This window comes from Xenopus laevis, chromosome 5L (genome assembly GCF_017654675.1).
Source record: "Xenopus laevis strain J_2021 chromosome 5L, Xenopus_laevis_v10.1, whole genome shotgun sequence".
Lineage (NCBI taxonomy): Eukaryota > Metazoa > Chordata > Amphibia > Anura > Pipidae > Xenopus > Xenopus laevis.
This window is the reverse complement of record NC_054379.1, coordinates 37415698-37441428: the sequence shown is the minus strand read 5'-3', so window position 1 is coordinate 37441428 and position 25731 is coordinate 37415698. Positions and strand designations below refer to the sequence as shown.

The window sequence follows — 25731 nt, the reverse complement described above, 5'->3', positions numbered from 1 at the left end:
CTGCGCCCACCGCAAGCCCCACCTACAGGTCCGCCTTCCCCACCACACAGTAAAAAAACAAAAAAAATATTGTTGACTAGGGTTCCCACATGTTAATAAAAAATAAAAAGATATTGGTGGTCAGGGCCCCCCATAAAAAACATTTGAAGCCAGGGCCCCCCCCCCATTAAAAAATATTCTCCCACACGAGAAAAAAAAATTGGTGGCCAGGCCCCCCCCCCCACATTATAAGAAAATAGGTGGCCAGGGCCCCTTAAACGTCCATGCCTTCCGAAGTCAGCAGCTCTCAGAAAGATGGGGGGCCCGGCTAATCAAGTAAGTGTGGCGTGGCCGGGGCCCCCCTTACCCTCGGGGCCCCCTACAACTCTCCCCCCTGTCGGCTGCTCTGAGTACACCCATCAACACAAGATTGCAATCTCTGAAATAAAGGTATAGAGTCCCACTGATATATCATTTCTCAAGTGAGCTCTTGTTTAACACAATTACTTTACCTCTTACTTAACTGCAGTCAGGGTTGCAATGTGACCCCTGCTGATATAATGCCTGTGCTACAAGCTGAGGCAGCAGAATAAGCAACACCGGAATACACACATGTCCTTACTAATTTACCTGCAAATAAATGGGGATGTATGACAGTACTCCTGGTCTGGTGGAACTCTGGTGCCAGAATCTATATATATATTATATATATATATATATCTATAAATATCCTAAGTTATGAAGATACATCTGACATATTGAGGCAAACATAGTTTACCAGTCTAGGAACATGACAGACACACACACACACACATATATATATACAACCTCTTTCACTTACCTGCTTGACCTTAGCCACATCATGCACAAAACTTTCATCATCAACAAAATCCAGTAACTTCCGCAGCTGACTCAAGTCTGTCACAAAATCCTCTCCGATTTTCTGCAGATAAAAAAACAAAACAAATGTGTGCTTCAGTGTTATCCAGTATGTGCGGGTTACTTTGCAACTTTAATGAAGTATAAACTCAATCCAACGCCATCTCTGATTAAATGACATTTACTCTGTATGTAAGCAGCAAGTAAAACAAGACATATCCTTTATACATTTCCTTTAGTGATTCATTTACTCCACTAGGGGGAGCTCTAGCTCTGTGACTGATCAGTCTATTTATGGAGTGATGTAAAAAATGAGAAAAACAGGATAAAGGTCCATGTAAAAATAAATAGTGTATTTCTCATGTGTGATTTGACACTGTCCATTGAGATCATGGAAATCTTCTGCAACATTTCACACACAGATATGTGACTGATGTTTTACAGCGCTAAATAAAAAGGTGTCCAAGTGTAATGCTGGGAGGGAATGAGCCGGACAGAAGGTGTAGCATAGGATTATACTAAATGTAAATGAATGTCTGTTTATTAAAGAATAGTACAGACGTTTACAGGGGACGTAATATATTGGGAAACACTACATATTAGGGTTGTTCCTCCGCTAGACCATCTCCCCAATTAATGGATCTGTCTGTGTTGCTTTATAATGCCCCATTGCATATTTTACTACGTTATAGAATGTCCTATCCTTACAACTTCAGATCTTCATTATTTGCCCTCTTCTTCTTTCTCTTTCTAACTTTCGAACAGGGTCTTTGACATGATGGCTCTGTGAGGCTGCAATGTTATTGTTACTTTTTATTAATGATTTTTCGATTTAGGCGTCTTCTGTTCATCTTCCAGTGTCGTTTAGCAGCTGCCTGGTTGCTAGGGGAAATTCAACCCTAGCAATCAGAAAACTGAAGTTCCAAGCTTAAGAACTGCTTAACATAAAGCTCGACAACTGTAAATTGTCTCCGAATTTCACTGTCTACATCAATACTAAAAGTTAATTCTATGAGATAATAAAGGCCAGCATGTTGTGCATAAATCCTATAGGCATTACCTCAGCAATGATATCGGACAGGCCTGGGTTGCACAGCATAAGCCAGCGTCTTGGGGTGATGCCATTGGTCTTGTTCTGGAACTTGTTTGGTTCAAGGTCATAGAAATCGTTGAAACTGTAATACAAGAGTCAGATTTAACAGTGAGTTCAGGCTGTGGCTACAAGCTAAAAATCAATGGCCTAAGCCATAAAGTACCACAGAGTAAGAGAATACAAAAATAAAGGAAAGCTCATGACCCTTGGATGTTGCTCCCAGTGTCCTCAAAGCAGGTGCATATTTTTGAATTTTAGTCTTGGAGGCAAGTTTTGGTTGTTTATGAACCAGATGTACTGCCAAACTGAGCCTCCTGTAGGCTGTCAGTCCATATGGGAGCTACTAAACAGCCAAATAAAGCCCTTATTTCGCACCCTAGGAATGTTTTTCATGTTTGTTCTGCTCCCCAACTCTTTTTACATTTGAATGTGGCTCACAGGTATAAAAGGTTGGGGACCCCCGAGGTAAAGCAAATCCATCTACTGGGGTTGACTTTTGGGAGCAAAAAAAAGGCATACACAATTTGACACCTAGTGCTGCCTGTACATAGGCACCAAATATGTTTAATAATGTCCGAAAATGTCCCTAAAAACCACAAAGCCTCCCGTACCCTTCCAAAATGATGTCAATAATTGTTTGTATTGGTAAAAATGCTTGGGTGCTGCAATTACTGTTAGTTATGAGAATAGCACCCAGGCAGGAGCAGTAATAGAACAAACCAAGTAGAGATGTGACTTGGGAAAGAACATTGAATAGGAGAAAAAATAGCTTATCTGAAAGCAGTTGTATTGTGCAGTCTTGGCCCATTGGTGTAACTTTTATCCATGGCCGACTTGATTGGCTGTTGACCAACTCTTAAAAGCAGTAAGGGCTGGGGGACTCACAGGTATAAAAGGTTGGGGATTGACAAATCTAAACATTTGCCATTTCACATGATCCCTGTATGTTGTTATTTAGAGGCAACTGGGACGTAGAAAAATGGATACAAATTAAACAGTGTAACATCAGCCATGACTGGGATCATTGTATCCTCATCACTACAGGAGACTGTGCCAGAGAATGCTCGTCCTATGGATACTCACACAGAATTCTTCACGATTTCAGAGTGAATCCTGGCCACTCCATTCACAGCATGAGAGCCAATCACACACAAATTGGCCATGTTGATTCTTTTGCAATCTCCTTCTTCAATAATAGACATTCTCCTCATGCGGTCCATATCCCCTGGAAAAGTGGACGCCACTTCCTAAAAAAGAAGAAGCAAACCTATAACACCAGTTAGAACTCTTGGATCATGCATGTTTGAGCTGCCTATCTACTATTCCCATACTGTGCATTATTACTGAACCCTAACGTTGGGCAGGTGACGGCTATACGTACAAATGGGAGATAGGATGATTTATGTGTAATGGAGAAAGGATCTTACATCAAGGTGTTTTTGATTGATTGCGTAGATAATCTCCAGGTGACGGGGCAGCAGTTTCTCAAACAAGTGCACAGGCCATCGTTCCAGAGCCTCGGGCAGCACTGTGTGGTTTGTGTAAGCACAGGTCTTTTTGGTGACTTCCCAGGCCTAAACAAGAGAACAGAGTGTATTTACCATGCATTTTCTTATACCTCTATAAATACAAATGTAATAGCAAATGGTATTATCCACAGGCACCACTGCCATCAGTAACCAGTGAAGTGCTTTATTCTTTTATTTTAAGACATTGCATATTTCATGGGTAGGTATTAGTACATTCTAGGACTTACAATTAGCACCATCTAGAGCTGTGATCCCCAACCAGTGGCTCATAAACAACATGTTGCTCACCAACCCCTTGGATGTTGCTCTCAGAGGCCTCAAAGCAGATGATTATTTTTGAATTCCAGGCTTGGAGGCAAGTTTTGGTTGTATAAAAACCTTGTGTACTGCCAAACAGAGACTCCTGTAGGCTGACAGTCCACATAGGAGCTACCAATAGCCAATCACAGCCCATATTTGACATCCCCAAGAATGTTTCCATGCTTGTTTGCTCCCCAACTCTTTTTACATTTTAATGTGGCTCATAGTTAAAAAAAAAAAAAAGTTGGGGACCCTCGATCTAGGATATAGCAATTCCAGGCCCATCAAATGCAATTCCCAGCATTCCTTCTTCCCCGAGAACAAGGTGTTTCTTCAGCCACATGTTAGCTATCATGCTGTGGTGCCCCCAACTCTAAAATATTTCTTAATGAAGACTCCTTTTCACTCTGTGCGAACTTCTGAACACTTTAATAAACAAACGTTCCAAAGTAACACATTAAAATGGAGAGGTTTAAGCACCTCAAAAGAAACCTCACATGTACCTGAAATGGCTTACAATGTATTCACACACAACAAAACCCCAGTAATAATGAATGGGTATATATGTTTTATTCTCTAAATGACTTACCCTGTCCCAGTCCACTTTCTCTACATCTACTAGAATCCTCATAAGCTCTGGGATGGCGAGTGCAGGATGGGTGTCGTTCAGCTGTATTGCAACCTGTTGGAAAGATAAAAAATAAAAAAAGCAGAAATAATGAATCTGGCACAAAGTCAAGGATTTTCATTGCATATGCTTAATTCTAACTTGTTATATAAATGCTGTTTCTACAAGCTTTCCCACTCTACCTTGCCTATAGAAGGCACTGGTTTTTGCTCCCTTCCAAAATTTTCTTTATCCAATCCCTATAACCTCCCTTCAACTAAGAATTCCTGAACAATGAACTATTGACATACAATGTGCTAGAATGTACAGTAGCATTGTATAACCAATACAGAGGCCTAAAGCTGATTCCTTCTCAGGTTGGATAAAACACTGAAATAATCTCTTTATACAGTGCAAATACCTTGTCTGGGAATGTGTCAAAGCAGGTTCTAACTGGGTCCCGACATCCAAACTTAGAAGACTTGAATCGTCTGATGATATCCTGTAGTGTGGCAGCCACAACAAAGTACTCCTGCTTCAGCCGCAACTCTTTGCCTTCAAAGAACTAAGGGATAGACAGATATTGTCAAGTGTTTTTCAATAGTGCTGCTCCAGCAGACTTCTGCACTGAAATCCATTTTTCAAAAGAGCAAATGGATTTTTTTTAAATTTAATTTTGAAATCCGACATGGTGCTAGACATATTGTCAGTTTCTCAGGTGCCCTCAGTCATGTGACTTGTGCTCTAATATACTTCAGTCACTTTTTACTGCTGTGCTGCAAGTTGGAAATATTTCACCCTCCTCCTTTCGCCACAAGCAGCCCATCAGTAGAACAATGAGAAGGTAACCAGATAACAGCTGCCTGGTAGATATAAGAACAGCACTCAATAGTACAAATCCATGTCCCACTGCAACAGTTACATTGAGTAAGAGAAACAACAGCCTGCCAGAAAGCAGTTCCATCCTAAAGTAAAACCACATGACCAGGCAAAATGGCCTGAGATGGCTGTCTACACACCAATATTACAGCTAAAAAAATATACACTTGTTGGTTCAAGAATGACATTTTACATGGCAGATTTGCAGCATAAACAGTATAATTTAGAAATAAAAACGACACCATAAAAATCATAACAGAATCCCTTTAAAAGCTCTCAAAGGCAATGGGGCAAATTCACTAAGCGCCGAACGCTAACGTTAATTCGCTAGCGTTTGGCATTTTCGTTACTGCGCAAATTCACTAACGAACGCTGGCGTAGTTTCGCTAGTGTTACTTCGCACCCTTACGCCAGGCGAATTTTCGCTAGCGACGTAACTACGCAAATTCACTAACTTGCGCAGTGTACTGAACGCTACCTTTTACGCTAGACTTCCTTCGCCACCTCAGACCTGGCGAAGCGCAATAGAGTAGATAGGGATTGTTTCAAAAAAAGTCCAAATTTTTTCTAAGTCCCAAAAAACGCTGGCGTGTTTTCTACATTATGGGTGATAGGCTGAAAAAGATCTAAATTTTTTTTGGGGCTCCCCTCCTTCCCCCCTACATTTCCTGACTCATGGCAACTTACCTAGACAGTGGGCACATGTGTAGGGCAAAATAAAATTTATATTTGATGATTTGAAGGTTTTCTAGGCATTTGTAGTGCTGATACGTATTCCTCCATTGAAATTTGAATTTCGCGCCGTATGCAAATTAGCCTTCGCTAGCGTAACTTCGCTTTACATAGCGAATCAACGCTAGTGCAACTTCGCAACCTTGCGCTACCCCTGTGCGCAACTTCGGATTTTAGTGAATTTGCGGAGCGCTGGCGAAACTACGCCTGGCGAAGTGCGGCGAAGTTGCGCCTGAATTTGCCCCAATGTGTTATCCAATGACATGAGAGAAAATCCATTTTCCAATAACAACAATGCCTGGTTTCTGTTATATGCTTCAATCAGTTTTCAGTACCGCTCATGTATGTTAAATGCAACAGTAAAGATCAGACTTACGTTGTCATTAGGGTACAAGACTCGAGAGATGTTTTCAGCCAGATTTCTGTCCAGCACGGCCTCTATGTAGTCACCAACATTAACTGCAGGCAAAGTAACACACAGAGCCAGTTATGCATTTATAGACAACAAAGACTTTGCTTGTAGTTTATGTATTAGATACATTTTGCATATGGACAAGCTACGTGAGTAATAAAAATATCATTTGATACCAACAAATGTGATTTGCTGTAAATATTAAATCATTAAATCCGACTGATTGTTGTGAAACTTTGTTGTTAAGGTTGTTATTCAACATTAAAGGAACACTTCAGTGTGAAAATAAAAACTGGGTAAATAGACAGGCTGTGCAAAATACAAAATGTTTCTAATATAGTTAGTTAGCCACAAATGTAATGTATAAAGGCTGCAGTGACTGGATGTGTAACATAATAGCCAGAACACTACTTCCTGCTTTTCAGCTCTATAACTCTGATTTAGTCAGCGACTTGAAGGGGGGCCACATGGTACATTTTTGTTCAGTGAGTTTGTAATTGATCCTCAGCATTCAGCTCAGATTCAAAAGCAACAGATATGACCCATGTGGCCCCCCCTCAAGTCTCTGATTGGTTACTGCCTGGTAACCAGGGTAACCTGTCAGTGTTAACCAAGAAAGCTGAAAAGCAGGAAGTAGTGTTCTGGCTATTATGTTACACATCCAGTAACTCCAGCCTTTATACATTACATTTTTGGCTAACTAACTATATTAGAAACATTTTTTATTTTGCACAGCCTATTTACCCAGTTTTATTTTTACACTGAACAATTCCTTTAATAGCTATGATACTATTTAAGAATAAAACCACTCAAGAAAAGTGTTTATTTGTGTTGAGTTTCTGGAATTTTAGCAGAAGTGACAACCTTGGCAGAGTTCAAACTAAAATAGCAATTGTCTGAGGCTTATTTCCCTTATATGGTTATCCTGCCAGAGTCCCTCCAGCTGCGGTGATAATCACAAGTGCCAGACAATGTTCTACAACTTATACAAGGACAATTATTCCACTATGACAAAACCAGCTGGAAGGAGCAAACTAATAGGCAATAACAGGTTGAGTGATGCAAACAAAACAAGCTGACCCAGGGCCACGCCAGACGTCCTAGGCAACCCAGCCGGCCATTCCCCCCGCATGCCACAACGGAGAGAAGGGAGGAGAGTGTGACAGAGGGGAGGGAGGAGAGCACGACGGAGGGGAGGGAGGAGAGTGCGAAAGAGGAGAGGTGAGAGATGAGAGCGCGACGGAGGGAAGGGAGGAGAGCATGACGGAGGGGAGTGAAAAATGCGCGACGGAGGCAAGGGAGGAGAGTACAGCAGAGGGGAGGTGAGAGGAGGGAGGAGAGTGCGACGAATGGAAGGAGAGAACAACGGAGGGGAGCAGAGGGGTGAGCAATGGTGAGCGACAGAGGGGAGAGAGTGACGGAGGGGATGGTGACAGAAGGGAGGGGAGAACTACGAAGGGTTGGTGACAGAGGGAAGGAAGGGGACTAGGACTGGGGGGTGCAAACACGGACTAGGGGTAGGCAGAAGACAATTTTAGAGGTAGCTGCTGATGCCCCCCTATCATTGTGCCCTAAGCAGCTTCCTCTTCTGTCTACCCCTAGTTCCGGCCCTGAGCTGACCAATTGATTAAAAACAGCTCCAGGCATACCAAACACAAATAGAGTAAATGGAGAGTGTGGTATGGGCACAAACCCACAATCTCTACACAAAATACAGACTATGTGGACATAGCAAACATAGCCTGCTATTAGTAAAGCTACCCTCTTGAAGAAAAACCCTGTCTTAAGGTGGCCATACATGTAGAGGCCACACATGCAAGTTTGCCAAAACAAGTGGATATTTCCCCAATATGCCAACCTTGAGGTGTGCGATATTGGGCTGATCCGAACGTTGACCATACAGGTGGTTGGATCAAGGACAACATCAACAAACCAATGTGGCCCTCGATCCGACAGGATTTTTAACCCTGCCTGATCAACATGTGCTCGACTTTTGGCCAGATATTGATCGGGGAAGCCCGTCCGAGGGCCCCATACACTGGGCAATAAACTGCCGACTTAATCTATCGCCAGTTTATATCTGCCCGTGTATGGGGGCCTTTACTGGAGATGCTAGATCATGATTTACTTGCTAAAAATAAGGTTTATCCACTAATAATATGGAGACCAATTAATATCTGCAAAAGGTTTATTTTGTAAATGGAAAAAATGATTCTGACATCATTTTCCAGACAATCACACAGCCTTTATTCACATTGCCAGAGGGCATGGGAAGGATAGAGGGGTTTAATGGCACCAGTATCACCAACTTCAAGTTTGAAAACCACTTTTAGAAAGTTGCCAAATGCTCCTTTAGACAAAGATGGGAAACAAACACTCGCCTACTAGTTCATTGGTAGGTATAATTCATTTATTGGTGCTAAAATAACTTAGCTGCAAAAGTTCCAAAGTCCCTCATATGCCTTTATAGTAACTGATCACAGCACCTCTCCTGATACAGGAGGATTTTCTTTATTCAAAGCCGTGACACCTGTTATTTGTATTGAAAATCTTCAATTAAAAAGACACCTCCCCAAAGATTCATTTAAATACATATGTTGTATTTTCACGCAAACCTTTCAGTGACTTAGAATGCAGAGAATGTTATGATGGTATGAAGGGCACATATATATATATATATATATATATATATATATATATATATATATATATATATATATATATATATATATATATATATATATATATATATATATACACACACACACACACACACACACACACACACACACACACACACATTCTTCTTCTTGTGGTATTAGCAAGCAGCAGACCTCTAGATGTTGTTGAACACTATTGACTGACAACTCAAGGCTTGGGGGGGACTGGGAATTATCTTCCAATAACATCTGGAGAGCCAAGGGTTGCTTATATCTAGAATTTAATATAAAAGGTATCCTTACACTCTTGTAGGTTGAACTCATTGGGGGCCTTGGCTGACCAAAGCCTCATGGTGTTCACTGTGTTATTTTTGTATCCAGGGACTGGTGTGTCATAAGGCATTGCCATAACAATCTGGGGAGAGAAAACATAAATACATTGATTTTCGGCAAAAATAGCTATTTATGTATTTAGGGTACAATTTGGTTATAGGCAACACCACAAAAGGCAAAAAAGCATATATTGGTTATACTTTACATATATATAACATTTGCAAGGTTCACAGTGTAATTTAACCCCTTCTTTAACTTTGTTCTATTGAACTTGGAGGGGTTGAACTTGATGGACTTTGGGCTTTTTTTCAACCCAACTTAACTATGTAATTATGTAACGATGTGAAGTGATGAATTCTGGGATTTAAAGTCCCTTTGCTTTCTATAGTGGGTGGACAGATTTTTTGGAAAGCAGAGAGACTTCAAGTCCCACAATCCATTTCTATTTATTTTTGGAAGTTTTTTTATACAAGCCCAAAGCTCATGTCAAAAAGGAAGGGGCACATTTTCCCTTTAATATACCTGTGGGGACTCCTGGGTCATTATACCTATAGTATTCAAAATATATGTAGTTTCTAATCTCAGAAATCCCACCAGACTTCAATAGATTTGAAAAGTCTGAGTGTCCTTGTCCTGATATTATATGCAAGTTGTTCCCTACTTCAGTGTTTAGTTTTGCAATGTACGTCATTCAACAAAAATCATTGGGAGGTTTTAATTTAATTTTTCTTGGGGAAACGTAGGGAGGGAATTACTCTTGTTAATATCATGTGGTGTGCAGCATTGAATACACAGTTACAATACTGAGCTGGGCCTGGATAGTCTAAGCTGTGGCCTAGGAAACAGATGGTATAACAGATTGAGCAGACACTAAATAGTATTATTTCCGGCTGACTCAGAAGGAAGCAGCGGTTTAAAATGAATTTTCATGAAAATATTTAATGACTAAGCACCTGTAAAAGAAGAGCCCACAATACTACTTTACAGGGAGAGGGAATATGGGTATACAATCCCAATATTCCCAAGAATTTTGTAGCAGAAGTATGTTTTTTACAGAGGACTATAGAAATATTTCAGATTGGCCTATCATGCACAGCAGGTACTGACATAGCACCTACATGTCCTAACTGTTCGTGGATTTTCTGCAATTAAAAAAAGTTAACAGAGTAAAAGGCCCAAAGTCTTATACCAAGAACTGGAGGAAAACTTGTATTTTTTATTACATAACCACATATACTGTATGTAATCCAGTGTCCATGGTCATAATATTCTACCATAAACAGCTACAATGCAAAGTAACAGATATATGGATTCTGTATTCCTTTAATATAACGTTACCATAAAACTTGGGAATTATTCCTTGCAGAATATGGAAGCCTCAGAATCAAATCTAGATTATTTCCTATACACAAAACTTATTGGGTCAAAAGTACAATTTTACTTCGAATGCATCCCCTGCAATAATATTAGTCATTTACTTTGTATCCTATATATACAGACCTGCGTGTCAACCCACTTGGGACCTTCAGCGGTGTGCTCTACTCTGCCATAGAAATGGACTGGGAGCATGTACTCTGGGCGAGCCTTTTCCCAGGGGTTTCCATACCGCAACCAATCGTCTGCTTCCTCAACCTACAATGGAAGGAAAAAAAATTGTAACTTCTGCAATATCTGTTTTCATAGTTGTGCAAGATGCTTCATGCATCATCTGCCATTCTTATTAAGACTGAAAGGAAATGTGATAGTGAGCAAGGGTATAACTATGTCATGGCATCCACCCACCGATAAAATCTCCACGACTAGAGCCAGCTTTAATAACCAACTAAGCAGTCAGGGTGTACTTGCTTCACACAAAGCTTCTTCAGATGCGTTTATATTTGGCTAAACATTGATGACAAACTGGAGTCTGTTTTGTGTTACTTGTCATAAAGCAATATATCTCACTGCATCTAATTTAGGGCTTAGTAATAATTAGATTATTGTTAGTCTGTCCTAAGATGTAAAACAAAATTTGAAAGAGAGAGCACTTTCCTTTATATTTATACTTTAATGCCTGGGATAGAAAATAAAACTCTATAGGAAATATACATCTTGCAGGATTTGATCAACACTTCTCATTTTTATGCATTCCACTGAACGAAACTAATTATTCAGAACATGAACAGTGTCAACATGTGTGTATAATAACATGATTTATTTACTCTCAGTATTTACCTGCCAGCCGTTCATAATCCTTTGGTTGAATATTCCAAATTCATATCGAATTCCATATCCATAAGCTGCAAGTCCAAGTGTTGCCATAGAGTCCAGGAAGCAAGCTTATATATACGGAGAGAAACAATATGTTGCAGTTCAATTGTACTTCAAAAAAAACCCAGCAAACTGCACCATCAGCACTTGACTTTGTGCAAAGATACATGTATGCATATGTAATCTAGTAGGCCCCCCATGATTGTTTGGGTGTACTGACAAAAACAAAAAATACTAAAACCTTTGTTGAAAAGTGAAATATACAGTGAGCTGCTTACCTGCCAGACGCCCCAATCCACCATTCCCGAGACCTGCATCCTCTTCTATCTCCTCAAGTTCCTCCATATCCAGGCCCAGCTGCAGATACAAGAGAAGAAAACATGATATAAGAAGCCTCGCTAGTCACTTGGAAAGAGATGCCATTTTTATTTAGAGCAATACAGATTTCTTGCACGTTATTCACACAAAAATTTTAAATGCCCAAAAGGTAGCAGGAACCTAGTATACTGTATATTTAGTAGGGATGCGCCAAACCCAGGGTTCTGTTCAGGATTCAGCAGAATTGTGGCACTATTTGCGGGATTTGGCCAAATTCTATGGGGGTTTTTTTTTTATCAAAATCCAAAAATTTATGTCTGAAATATACTCCGACCAAATCCACACAGGTTATTATCCTTTATTTATCAATACATTTTCCCAAAAATTTCCTGTACGTTTTTTTTCGTATTTCTGCCCGAAAACCACAAAATCTTTGGATTATTGCACGAAACCCAGCGCAGATCAGGATATCTTCGGGACGTCTCCCATTGACTTATACACAACCTCAGCAGGTCTGAGATGCTGGATTTTCACATTCTGACTTTTTCCATTGTTGTGGTATAATAAATCACGAAAAATGTGAGTTTTTTTCTTCACTAAATTTATAGTAGTTTATAATAAGAAAAACTCAAATTTTTTCAAGTTTTAGGCATTCGATGTTTAATAAATACCCCCCTAGTGTAAGTGTATAGAGGTAGGCAGAAGACAATTTTAGAGGTAGCTGCCCGACGCCCCCCTATCATTGCGCCCTAATTAGCTGCCTCTTCTGTCTACCCCTAGTTCTGGCCCTGAGCTGACAGACTGATTAAAAACAGCTCCAGGCATACCAAACACAAATAGAGTAAATGGAGAGTGTGGTATGGGCACAAACCCACAATCTCTACACAAAATACAGTCTATGCGGACATAGCAAACATAGCCTGCTATTAGTAAAGCTACCCTCTTGAAGAAAAACCCTGTCTTAAGGGTCTATACATGTAGAGGCCATACATGCAAGTTTGCCAAAACAAGTGGATATTTCCCCAATATGTCCACCTTGAGGTGGTACGATATTGGGCTGATCCAAACGTTGAGCATACAGGTGGTTGGATCAAGGACCGCATAAACAAACCAATGTGGTCCTCGATCCGACAGGATTTTTAACCCTGTCAAAGATGGTAAACAAACCCTCGCATACTATTTCATTGGTAGGTATAATTAATTTATTGGTGCTAATATCTCACACTATTTTATGCCTTTAACCATAAATAACTTAGTTGCGCAAAGTCCCTCATATGCCTTTATAGTAACTGATCACAACACCTCTCCTGATACAGGAGGATTTTCTTTATTAAAAGCCGTGACAGCTGTTATTTATATTGAAAATCTTCAATTAAAAAGGCACCTCCCCAAAGATTCATTTAATACATATGTTGTATTTTCACGCAAACCTGTCAGTGACTCAGAATGCAGAGAATGTTATGATGGTATGAAGGGCACATCTATATATATATATTTTTATATATATATATATATATATATATATATATATATATATATATATATATATATATATATATATATATATATATATATATATACATTCTTCTTCTTCTGGTATTAGCAAGCAGCAGACCTCTAGATGTTGTTGAACGCTATTGACTGACACTTCAAGGCTTGGGGGGGACTGGGAGTTATCGTCCAACAACATCTGGAGAGCCAAGGGTTGCTTATATCTAGAATATAGTATTAAAGGTATCCTTACACTCATCTCAATTTAGATGTTTTCAGATTGTTCTTCAGAAATAAAGACTTTTTCAATTGCTTTCCATTTTTTAGCGTTTTTTCCAAAATCTAAGTCTGGTGTTTCAGTCTGACAGCTCAGTAATTCACGTGCAGATTCTGAACTATTACAATTTGCCACATTTCGTTGATACATTTCTCAGCAGCCCCTGTGGAATATTAGCAACTATTGTATCAATTCTGACAGCTGCGTGTAATGAAACTGTTCAGCAGAGACAAAGATAAGAAATGTATCAACTAAATATATCAATTTAGAACAGTTTAGAGAGTCGACAACCCCCCCAGCAGCTTTAGAAAGGTGAAAAACTAGACTAAAGTTGGCCATGCACTATAAGATCCTCTCGTTTGGCAACATGAGCGGATCTTTCCCTGATATGCCCACCAACGCAGGGCTATATTCCGAACGTTCGTCCCCAGGACCGAATGATTGGATTACAGTGAGGAGCAATGGGCTCCAACAGGTCAATCACCTGAAAAATTAAACCTTCCCGTTCTATATTGTGGCCAGATATCGATTGGGAAGACCCATCGGAAGCCCCCATACATGGACAGATAAGCTGGCGAATTGGTCTAAAGGGCCGATATCAACATCTTTAATCTGCCCGTGTATGGCCACCTTAAGGGCTCTTACACATGAGCGTTTTTACCTTCGCTCCCCTGCGTTCCGTTTTTCGGCGTTCAGCCGCAGGGGAGCGCAGGAATAGACGCATTATTATTTCAAATGGGGCTGTACTCACACAGGCGCATGTAGGCGCCGAACGCAGGTTGAGACGCAACATGCTGCATTTTTCCTGCGTTCGGCGCCTACATGCGCCTGTGTGAGTACAGCCCCATTTGAAATAATTAAATGCGTCTATTCCTGCGCTCCCCTGCGGCTGAACGCCGAAAAACGGAACGCAGGGGAGCGCAGGTAAAAACGCTCATGTGTAAGAGCCCTAACACTTCAATATTAGAAAAACGGTCAGTAGAAAAGTGGTTGAAAAAGTCTTTATTTCTGAAAACGACTGAACTGAAAAAAAGTGTTGGAAGGTGAACAACCCATTTAAGATGCTGTGAAAAACTTTAAAGACATGTTACTATTATTGGACTCTTAAAGCATTTTCTTTTATTAGGCTTTAGTTCTCAGTACAGGCAGACACGTAAGCTGATGGGTAATTCCAATTCACCTTCCTAAGGTACGGACTGATCCGGCTGTGCTGCTGGAAGGATACTCATAACCCAAACACTGTTAAAAGAATTTAAAAAATCCATTCAAAGGGTCCTCTCTTCCTGTTATTATTTACATAGTTCCCATGACTGTTCTGGGGCTGACCTTCATGTTTGAGAGAAAAGGGTTAAGAGCAGACCCATTCACCATGCAGCTGTGCCATTTTTAACCCAGTCTGGGGTCTGATTTTTAGTAAAAATCAAAATAAGCTGCGGAGTTAAGGCTACAGCCACACTAGGCTGATTCTTGGTCTGAGGATAGACGCTACGCTTGAATCAGAGCTCTTCTGTGTATTATAACATACTCCTCTGTAGTTGATTTGGGAGTGCCCTCCATTAATCTGTATTTTTATATGCTCTTCTGTGCTTTACCTGAGGCCAACGCATGTATGATTTCAATACACTCCATATGCCTGAACAGTGGCTCCCGATGCAGACACAGAAGAGTGCTGATTCAAACATAAGGGGTGATTCTTTGCCTACAGATAAACGTAGGACAAATGTGGTCATAGCCTAATATGTATATAGTCGTTCTCATCCATAATCTGCCAGAATCACAAGACAATAAAGGCCCCCATACACGGCCGATAAAAGCTGCCGACAGACCAAGTCGGCAGCTTATTGGCCCATGTGTCGGGCCATCTGACAGGTGTCCCCTATCGATATCTGGCCGAAAGTCGGACAGGGTAAAAAATCCTTTTGGATCGCAGCCGCATCTGTTCATTGATGCGGTCCCATGATCCAACAGGATTTTTTATCCTTCCCGATCAGTATCTGCCCAACAATAGGATCAGCCTGATATTGCCCACTCAATGTGGGCATATCGAGGAGAGATTCTCGTTTGCCGACATTGCCAAACGAGCATATCTCCCTGTGTATGGCCACTTTAAAGACTACTGGGGTACTGTTTCACTGGATCATGCTATTTCAGATGGGTTAATCAGAGACAGTATGGTAGTTTGAATATGAATTTGTAGATAAATTAGGTTGTGCAAGTCAGTCATACTATACATCTATGAAAGTAAACCATATATATTAATTATACTCATAAACATGCAAAAAAGTGATATTATGCATGTTTATCCACAGCAGTCAGTCAATAGCAGACCTTTATCCCTAATGGCGCCAACAGAGCTCATTAGATGGAAATATAGTGACTTGGCATATGATTCATCAGATACTGAGTGACAAGCATATTACATTGTTGCTAGAACAAAGGAGCGATTGAGTGAGCAGAGAGATGCCTACAGGTAACTTGATCATTGGATGGCACAATGGCTGCCTGTTCCTCGTCTCACTGGTAATGTGTGCAGCAAAAGCTGGCCAATCAGAGCTGGCAGTGAGATACAGGCTAGAGGCAGGGTCACTACCTACCTTTTTTTTTTTTTAAATGATGATTGTTAAGATTATAAATAGGAAGAACATTTAACAGAAATAGTAGGGGTGGCATTTTCCAATAAATGGTAGTGATTATAGCTTGAGGGAGCAGGGGTAACCAAGCCTGCCTGATTTATTTATATAAAATTCCAGTCGGAACAGGGATTGCATTGGTTTGTTGATGCGGTGCTAAATCCCATTGCTTGCCTTCCTGGCTTTGTGATTAGATCATTGGGCCCTAGGGGCCAGGATCGGATCAGTCCCATATCACCCACTCAAAGTGGGCATATCGGTGCAAGATCAGCTAGTTTGGTAACCTCTATGAACAAGCGGATCTGCCCATGTATGGCTACCTTAAGTCCTACACTGGCCATGGGGCTGCTAAATCAGTCAAGTGCCAGCAGGCAATGTCAAGCCATGTGTGGGACACCTGAAATACTCACGCCCCTACGTGGACAGTTGTCTCTTCTTCTTTTTACATCTGGAACCATTGTGTCTACTACGTCCCAAAGACACTCAGCTAATTTCTCGTGTTTCTTTCTCACGTATTTCAGCAGACCTATTTTCAGGCCCCCGTGTGGCATTAACCTTACTATTATTAATGATCTGATCTCTTTCTAGAAAAAGTTAAAGGATCAGTAACACCAAATTGAATTTAATTCCCCCAAAACAGTTATATTAATAGATAAGCCTTACTTCCCCTTTGATTTTTTCAAATCTTTAGCTTGAATTTGACTTTCTAAGTGCCCCATAGGAGAAAGGTAAAAAGGCGATGGCAGCTTGAATTCCCTGGGCGCTGAACCAGTAGTCAGCTTTGCACCGATGACATAACGCACCTAAGCTTTTTCAGGGTATGCTCACATCATTACCCCTAAAGCTGTCTGAAGGAATAACAACATAAATTTAAGATGTAGACACTGAAAAAAGCTGAGGTATTTTAGGTTATTGGTATGAAGCTTACTTCCGGTTCAGTTCTCAGAGGAATTCAAGCTGCCATTGCATTTCGACCTTTCTCCTATGGGGCACTTTACATTGTCAAATTCAAGCTGAAGATTTGAAAAAAGACATGGAAAAGTAAGCCTTACCCATCATTATAGCTATTTTGGGGGGAAATAAGTATTTAAAAAAATTGGTGTTACTGGTCCTTAAGGGTAAGGCCAAACGAGGAGATTCGGGGAGGTTTTGTCGCCTGGCGACTTATCGCCACGTCCAAAGTTGCCTCACAGAGGCAACTTTGGGCGACTATTGAAAACGCATCGCCGCGTGTGCATTAGCGCAGGCGATTTTGCGCTGTAGCCTATGGGGAAAAAACGCTGAGGCAGTTCGGGGAGATAGTCGCGCAAAAGACGTGGCGATAAGTCGCCATCTCCCCGAATCTCCTCGTCTGGCCTTACCCTTAAAGACTAATCTAAGGTGTGTCTGTATATACAACAGAAATTAGATTAAGTGCCGATACCCCAGAGGCTCCAACAAATCTGTGCATGACTCCATAAGGACAATAGGCAGAGCCAGCAGGGGGGGATAATCCAGTTACCCAGACTCCAATATGTCTGTACACCTACATAATAACAAATAGGGACTTGCTGGGAGGCTGGGCCATATAGGCATAAAAAGAGCCATAAGGAGAGATTTGAGAGACAGTAAAAAGGACTCCTAAACATCAGATCATCTGCTTCAGTTTTAAGCTGGCCATAGACGTGCAGCTTTAGTCGTGCGGCGACGAACGATCCGAGATCGATCGTTCGTTAAATACAATCGATCCACCATTAACACAAAAAGTATGATCTTAAAAGATATCATCGTTTGGCAGAGAATGGTCGTTCGAAAGTAACCATTAACATAACGACGATAGTCGTTAGATTACGAAAAAGTAATTTCCGGAAGTGACATAACGTTGTGGGCGGGTTGGCGTGCATTTAAACGAAGGATCGTTGTGTCTTTTGTCCATACGAACGAACGTGCGTGTATAACGAAGGTTCTCAGCACAAGGGGAAATGAGTTCTTTCTATACTCCACGACACAGAGCAGCACTTGCAATTGCACTGGTCTGTTCTTTAAAAAAGAAAAATAGAAGAAAGAGGTCAGTGTGGAGCAAAGAATGGCTTTTAAAAAGAGAAACCCTTTCACACATGGCACTACTGCAAGAACTGAGGGAGCACAACCCTGAAGATTTTAAAAACTACTTGCGGATGTCTGATTCATGCTTTGAAGTTCTACTTGAGGCTGTGTCACCTCTGATCCAAAGACAAGACACTGTCATGCGAAAATCTATTTCTCCTGAACAAAGACTGATAGCTACACTAAGATTTTTGGCAACAGGAAGGACATTTGAGGATCTAAAATTCTCTACAGGAATATCTGCACAAGCACTTGGCCATATAATCCCAGATACATGTCGTGCTATTGTGGAAGCCCTCAAGCAAGAATATTTACAGGTAAATAACCATTTTTTTCTACACTGGTTTGATGTCCTAGAAAATGAGCAGCCAAACAACAAATAAATAAAGTGGCAAGCTGTTTTATATAAAAAATCCAATAATATAACAACAACATAATAATAAATATAATAATAAACTAATAATACAAGTGCAATAAAACAAATAACTTCAGCAATTACAATGGGCATTCATTTTTTTCAAAAATATTTTTTACAAAGTGGTATATATATATATATATCTCACTTGCCTCCCCCCATTGTGAAACCAAATAAATATAGTAATATAAACAATACAATAATTTAACAACAACAATGTAATAATAATAATAAACTAAAAATCCAAGTGCAAATATAAGGAAAATGTAACTTTAGCAATTTAAATGGGTATTTACAAAGTGGTATATACACTATCGCTTGACCCCCCCATTGTATGAAAACTGGCTTCCAGTTGTGAGTCAAGGATAGATGAAGGGGTAGATGTACGTGGGTTGTTAATTTGAGGGGTACCATTAGGGAACGGTGGGCAGGGTGGCCAGTAAGTAGATGACGATGGCTGTGGGTTAAGTGAAACAGGATGGTGTTTTCTTTGGAGACCTTTTGCTAGAATGTCCGATATTAATAATTCAGAAATAAGCCTTTGATCTTCATCCATTCTTCTTAGTTTGGATGCTACTGTGTAAGAAAATGCTTCAAACTCATCCCCAGGCTTGTGAAGGAGTGCTTCAGCATCTGTTAAAATTTGATTGCTGAAATCATCAATCCTTTGTTTTCGTTTTCGATTTTTGTTTGCATTACTTTGTGAGCGTGGGGTAGAGAGTTGAACTTCAGAGCGTGGGGTAGAGAGTTGAACTTCAGAGCGTGGGGTAGAGGGTTGAACTTCATTGTTTACAGTATTATTTTGAGTACTTTCATTCTGTTTGAAAACATAGAAACAACGTTAATTGTATGTTAATACAATTTTTCTTTAATTATAGTTTCCGTCAACACCAGAAGAATGGCTACAAGTTGCTAAGCAGTTTGAAGACTACTGGAACTTCCCAAATTGCGGTGGTGCCATTGATGGAAAACATGTGCGAATTAATCCACCGCCAAACTCTGGATCATATTACTACAATTATAAAGGATATTTTAGTGTAATACTTCTGGCAGTAGTAAATGCTAAGTATGAATTCATCATGGTTGATATCGGAAAAAATGGGAGGGTATCTGATGGTGGTGTTATAGAACAGACTTTGTTCTACCAGAAACTGAAGGAGAAGCAGTTACAATTGCCATCAAACTCTGAAACAAAAGAGGGCCTAAATTTTGTTTTTGTGGCTGATGAAGCCTTTGCCTTGCATGAAAATTTAATAAAACCATTCCCACAGAAGACACTGACACCAGCAAGGAAGATTTTCAACTACAGACTGTCACGTGCAAGACGAGTTGTTGAGAATGCCTTTGGTATTTTAGCCAATAGATTCAGAATTTTCCACACTACTATCAATCTGTCTCCCCAAAAAATAGATATCATTGTGTTTGCATGTTGTATACTACACAATTTTCTCAGACGGAACAATGCAAATAGTTATACTCCTTCCAATCTGATTGATCAGGAGGACATACATGCCAGAAATGTTATTCCAGGGGAATGGAGAAATGAAAACAATGGATTTATTGAACTACAAGGCACACAAGCACACAACAATACTAGAGATGCAAAAAGTAATAGAGACAGATATGTTGATTATTTTACTGGTGTTGGAGCTGTTGACTGGCAATCTGCTATGGTGTAATACTGGTTTTTGCCATACTGTGACTGTAAAGCCAAAAATGCACATATATAAATTAGCTATACAGTAAGGTGCCAAAAGTATAATAGGGAGAAATATGTTGAATATTTTACAGGTGTTCACCGGAAGTCTGATATCTTAACACTTTCTTAACACTTTCTGTACGAATATAATGCTGCTTACTTTTTTGAATAAAATTTTTTTAATACTTACTATGGATGATGCTGTTGCTTGTGTGAATTCTGATATGGTATCATTTTGGCTTTGGAGTTGCTCATTTGTTTCATAGCTCGAAAGTGAGTTTCTGGATACCTCCTGGTCAATAGTAAATGTCAGGAGGTCATAGTACCACAGCCGAGGAACATAAACATCGTCAGCAGAGGCCCCAGACTTTTTAGATGACTGTACTTTGTTATATTCTTTTTTAAATACAGTCCTGAGATTGGAAATTTTGTTTTTTATGAAATCAACATTGGATGCCGGATTAATTCTTTTACATAATTCATTAAGCTTTGCATATGCCTCATTTCTTTTGTGACGATTGGAATAGTCCTGTGATTTCACTTTCCATAAGCATGGCAATGAATGGTACATATCAATAAATTCCTTCAGAAATTCAGGGTTGAGAAATTTCTCTGCCATTGTACCTATAAAAGAATAGTAAAAAAGCATTTTTCATTAGTAAAATTCTAATTAGTTTATATGAAAGTAATAATCTCATCTCAAAAATTTTATTAAAACGATTATTCGTTCGTTAACTTACCTTTGTATGAAATAGCGCCAACTGCAAATCATCCAGCACAGTGCGCCAACGAACGTTCGTTTGAATCTGCTGGCTACAAGCAGAGCCTTTTGTTCGTTTGTCTCGCGAGACCACGCCACTGCTACAGCGTGTGTGAACGTTCGTTCGTACGTTCATTCAAGAGCGACAAATCACGGAACAGCTGTGTCGTTACGTTTTGTTTGTTCAAAGTGCCCTGACCAATCAGAAAATGTAACTGCGTAGCGTGAGCCAAAAACAAAACGTTCGTTCGTAATACGTTTCTTCGTTCCAGTACTTCCGGTTATGTCACTTCCTGTTTGCTGCGTCACTGTACTCGCTACTCAGAATGGAGATGAACACTGAAGGAGGTAGTGCTGCGAAGGCTGTGTCTGAGGACATGGGCAATCCACTCTGCAGGCAATCCAAAAAACAAAAGCAAGGAGCATCTGCAAGTTCCAAAGTGGACATGGGCACCACACTCTCCAGGCAATCCCAAATAAAAGGTGAAGCCAGGCAAGAACAGGAGACCTTGGATAAAAGAAGGGCAAGTCCTATGTCTCGTGCAGAGATGATTTGCATGGTACAATATTTCCAACGAAAGGATTATGACTGTAAAAAAACTCACTACAGTCGGCCCAATACAAGGAAAGATAATATTTTAAATGAAGTACTTGAAGCTCTTCACTTGAAATTTGGAGTGACTCGTTCCAAGGATCAATTGAGGAAGAGATGGTCAGATCTTAAACTGAGAGAAAGAGATCAGCTAAAAAGTATTACGAGGACCATCAAAAAAAGTGAGTTTGGGTAACTTTTTGTCATGTAATTGTGATTATTGTGCTGTGGCGTTATAACGAACGTTCGTTCGTTCGAATACTCGCTTATTAACCTATGTTCTTCCTTCCTAGGACAACAAAGAAGGAAACTAATGATCAAAAAGCAGTACACACCTACCCCAAAGGACCAACATCATAAAGATGTCAGTGAAACCAGTGATGAATGTCAACCATCATCTCAGTCACAGCACCATCATGATGAAGCTAAAAATGCCACAGAAAGCAGTGACAAACGGCCACCATCATCTCAGCCACATCAAAACAGCCCTGAAACGGTGGATGATGAAACAGAAGAAGTGCCGCACAGTTCCTCACAAGATACAATAGTTTTAACAGGTATAGTTGCACATGCATGTGATAACCACACTTGCTATAAAATATTCTGCTCACTTTTAATTAATATTGCAGATTCGGAAATACCCAGAAGCCCAGCATCATTTGAAACCAAAGATTTTCCAGGAGACTACAAAGCTGGAGCCTACAAAGCAATTAAAAAATGCATTGCACAGTTGCAATTACTTAAGGAGGCAGTTTTGTCTTTGGAAGAAAACCTTCATTCGGTGCTTCAGGAAATTTAAATGTTAAAAAGTTTTACAAATACGTAAAAGTCAAAGTTTTGGCATATTTGCCTGAAGTTTTATATTTCTGTTTTTGAAAATCCTGTACGGTTTTATATCCAGTTTATCTTCACTATCCCTCTCTCAGTATCTGTTTCTCTCCATTCTGACTTCATGCAGCAGTTGGATGTCAAGTGAATGATCCAATATATAGGGACTCCTTTCCTAGCAGAGGTATTAGCTCACTCTTGGTTCCAGTTCAAACCAAATTTCTAATAACTGCCTTTTGCACAAACCCTGCATGTAGAGAGGCATGACATCTTCCAGGCAAAAGGAACCCCCCCCCCCTATATATTGGTTTGAGAAACAGATGCCGAGAGGAGCGTAGTGCAGATTAAACATGATTAATAAAAAACTACACAATTTTGTATCGTGTCTGGTGAAACCTTGAATTTAAAAATACTTTTTTTGGGCATATTTGCCTGAAGTTTTATATTTCTGTTTTTGAAAATCCTGTACGGTTTTATATCCAGTTTATCTTCACTATCCCTCTCTCAGTATCTGTTTCTCTCCATTCTGACTTCATGCAGCAGTTGGATGTCAAGTGAATGATCCAATATATAGGGACTCCTTTCCTAGCAGAGGTATTAGCTCACTCTTGGTTCCAGTTCAAACCAAATTTCTAATAACTGCCTTTTGCACAAACCCTGCATGTAGAGAGGCATGACATCTTCCAGGCAAAAGGAACCCCCCCCCTATATATTGGTTTGAGAAACAGATGCCGAGAGGAGCGTAGTGCAGATTAAACTTGATTAATAAAAAACTACACAATTTTGTATCGTGTCTGGTGAAACCTTGAATTTAAAAATACTTTTTTTGGGCATATTTGCCTGAAGTTTTAGATTTCTTTATTATGATGCATGTGTGCTTAAAAAACACTGATGTCATAGTTATGGCAAATGTAATGTTATAGCTGTCTGTCTTATAAAAATCTTATGTTATTATTGCCTAGATGATTACCTAGGCGTGGAAAATATTTTTGGTTCAAAAATAAAAAAAATTATCACAATCTTCACTTGTCAAATTTTTTTCACAAAAGGGATACTATACAGTATACATACCTATGGAAATAATAAACAAAAACAGTCTATTAGGTTAAATTTCTAGTAGTCTAGAACATTTATATTAAATTGAACTAAAATAATAGTAACCATACCATTCTACAGTACTGTCTATCTAGGTTTTTATGATATACGAACTTTCGTATACATACGAACGGAAAAAAATTCCCCCATCATGACAGCAATCACCATGGTGATTGTCGAACAATTTACCAAACACGTTCAGATACTGTCGGACAATTGCGGGAAACCGACCAAAATTTTCCAACCTATCCGATCGACTAAACGATCGATATGTGTTGTACGACAGATCGCGGAACGATCGGTCGTTCAACATACACGTTCCGAATATCGGACGAAACGTCGTTTCGAACGATAATATTGGTGCGTCTATGGCCACCTTTACTCTTTGCCAATCATTTACCGGTACTTTGGACTATGAATATACTTTTTTTTGTGGGACTTCAGAAGTGTCTATATATTAGTTTAATTCCACAGAAGAATTTGTTGATTCTGTGTTATCATTTAGTCTTCACAAAATAAAGTAAATTATGCAGCTGTTGTCAGCATGCATATTTTTGCAGGCAGAGAGAAGCAGATCTGATCAGCGCACCTACTCCATTGATTGGAATTCAATCAGCCTGTGTCGTCACCCACAGGCTGAGGTCAACCCAAATACTGACCATCAGCTTCAGCTCTGATGTTTATGACTGCACACAGGCTGATTTGATTCAAATCAACGGATCAGGAGCACTGAGCAGAGCTGCTTCTCTCAGCCTGCAAAAATATGCATGCTGACAACAGCCACTAACAACAGCCTATGTGCCCACAGCCTTGGCTTATTTTCATGACAATCACGCCAACCTCTGGAGCTTGCCAAGGCTTTAAAAAAAGACTTTAGTTCGCTTTAAATTAATAAAAAAAGGAATAAACCCTTTTCAGTATCAAGAGAGCACAACTAGTTTATGGGTAGAGGCAGAGTTTGTTGCTTAGCTGAGTAACAGAATCCCATTATGGTTTCCCGGGGCTCGTCCTCCCGCTGACAACACTTCCTGGAATTCGCACATTTTGGCACGAGTACATAGGGACAAAAGCACAGCACAGAGGAAGAGAGGAGAGTGCAGAGGTTGCTTTGCTTCTGCGCACTGATGTGGAGCTGGGATTGTTAATCTTTATTAACTTCCCTGGAAAGCATTATTTACTCACTTATCTCTATACTGGCATCTCTGTAAAGCAACTCCATTAGTTAATTATATAGACCACACAATATAAGGTGCAAGAAAAGTGTGCCTTGCCTTTTATTGAAGACTCCATTTCATTTTAGGGGGAAAAAACAACCTTTTGTCTTCTCATAAAATGAAGCAATGGGAGTGAATAACCATTGCTATTCTAAGGGCAGTGCCCAACGGAGAGATTTGTCATCCGTAATTAATTATGCACGACTGCGAGCAACAAATCTCCAGAAAAATTTGTCTCCATTGGAAACAACTGAACAATCGCTGGTAGTAAAACCAATATATCGCAAAGTCACACAAAGTTGCCAGAGCTACTAGTAGCTGCTACTTGTTGTGGCTACTAAATACCCTGCCATACACAACACTGAGAATTGCCTCTTAGCAAAGCCACTTATTACTATTGCCTATTGTGTAGCCATGACAAGTAACTGCTGCTTGTAGCTCTGTGTGTCTTTGCCCTAAGGGCAGAGAAACACGGGGCAATTCGGGGAAATTAGTCGCCCGGTGACAAATCTCCTCTTCTTCGGGCGACTAAGCTTCCCGAACTGCCTCCCTGCCGGCGGGGGGGCTTTTCTTTCCGAAGTCGCCCAAAGTTTCCACATGAGGCAGTTCGGGGAGATTAGTCGCCCCGCAGAAGAGGATATTTGTTGCCGGGCGACTAATTTCCCGAATAGCAG

At 40.1% G+C, this 25731-nt stretch overlaps 3 protein-coding genes across 4 annotated transcripts in view; 1 reads left to right on the top strand and 2 right to left on the bottom strand.

Annotated features, from left to right (window-relative positions):
• Positions 1–25731, bottom strand: part of pygm.L (phosphorylase, glycogen, muscle L homeolog) — a 43516-nt gene that overhangs the window by 8602 nt on the left and 9183 nt on the right. Inside the window, 11 exon segments of the mRNA NM_001086701.1 lie at positions 821–922; positions 1919–2033; positions 3035–3198; positions 3379–3525; positions 4370–4462; positions 4809–4952; positions 6375–6457; positions 9374–9485; positions 10904–11035; positions 11618–11721; positions 11932–12010. Of these exon segments, the coding sequence (NP_001080170.1) occupies positions 821–922; positions 1919–2033; positions 3035–3198; positions 3379–3525; positions 4370–4462; positions 4809–4952; positions 6375–6457; positions 9374–9485; positions 10904–11035; positions 11618–11721; positions 11932–12010 (1275 nt within the window).
• LOC108716616 (protein ANTAGONIST OF LIKE HETEROCHROMATIN PROTEIN 1-like) lies at positions 17812–20757 on the top strand. Its single transcript, XM_018262871.2, has 2 exons — positions 17812–18771; positions 19748–20757. Exons 1-2 carry the CDS (start codon positions 18331–18333, stop codon positions 20546–20548), a joined length of 1242 nt encoding a protein of 413 aa, XP_018118360.1. The 5' UTR covers positions 17812–18330; the 3' UTR covers positions 20549–20757.
• Positions 18929–25553, bottom strand: LOC108716617. 2 transcript variants are annotated; one of them, XM_018262873.2, is made up of 3 exons: positions 21309–25553; positions 20759–21192; positions 18929–19686 (listed from the first exon to the last, which is right to left on the bottom strand). In XM_018262873.2, exons 2-3 carry the CDS (start codon positions 21185–21187, stop codon positions 19162–19164), a joined length of 954 nt encoding a protein of 317 aa, XP_018118362.1. In that variant the 5' UTR covers positions 21188–21192; positions 21309–25553; the 3' UTR covers positions 18929–19161. The 2 variants fall into 2 exon arrangements, with proteins under 2 accessions (XP_018118362.1, XP_018118361.1); XM_018262872.2 differs by lacking the exon at positions 21309–25553 and having other exon boundaries at positions 20759–21295.

Coding starts and splice junctions, on each gene's coding strand:
- LOC108716616 (XM_018262871.2), top strand. CDS start 18,331: ATGAGTTCTTTCTATACTCCACGACACAGAGCAGCACTTGCAATTGCA. Junction 18,772..19,747: donor TCAAGCAAGAATATTTACAG/GTAAATAACCAT, acceptor CTTTAATTATAG/TTTCCGTCAACACCAGAAGA.
- LOC108716617 (XM_018262872.2), bottom strand. CDS start 21,217: ATGCTTTTTTACTATTCTTTTATAGGTACAATGGCAGAGAAATTTCTC. Junction 19,687..20,758: donor AAGCAACAGCATCATCCATA/GTAAGTATTAAA, acceptor GTTTTCAAACAG/AATGAAAGTACTCAAAATAA.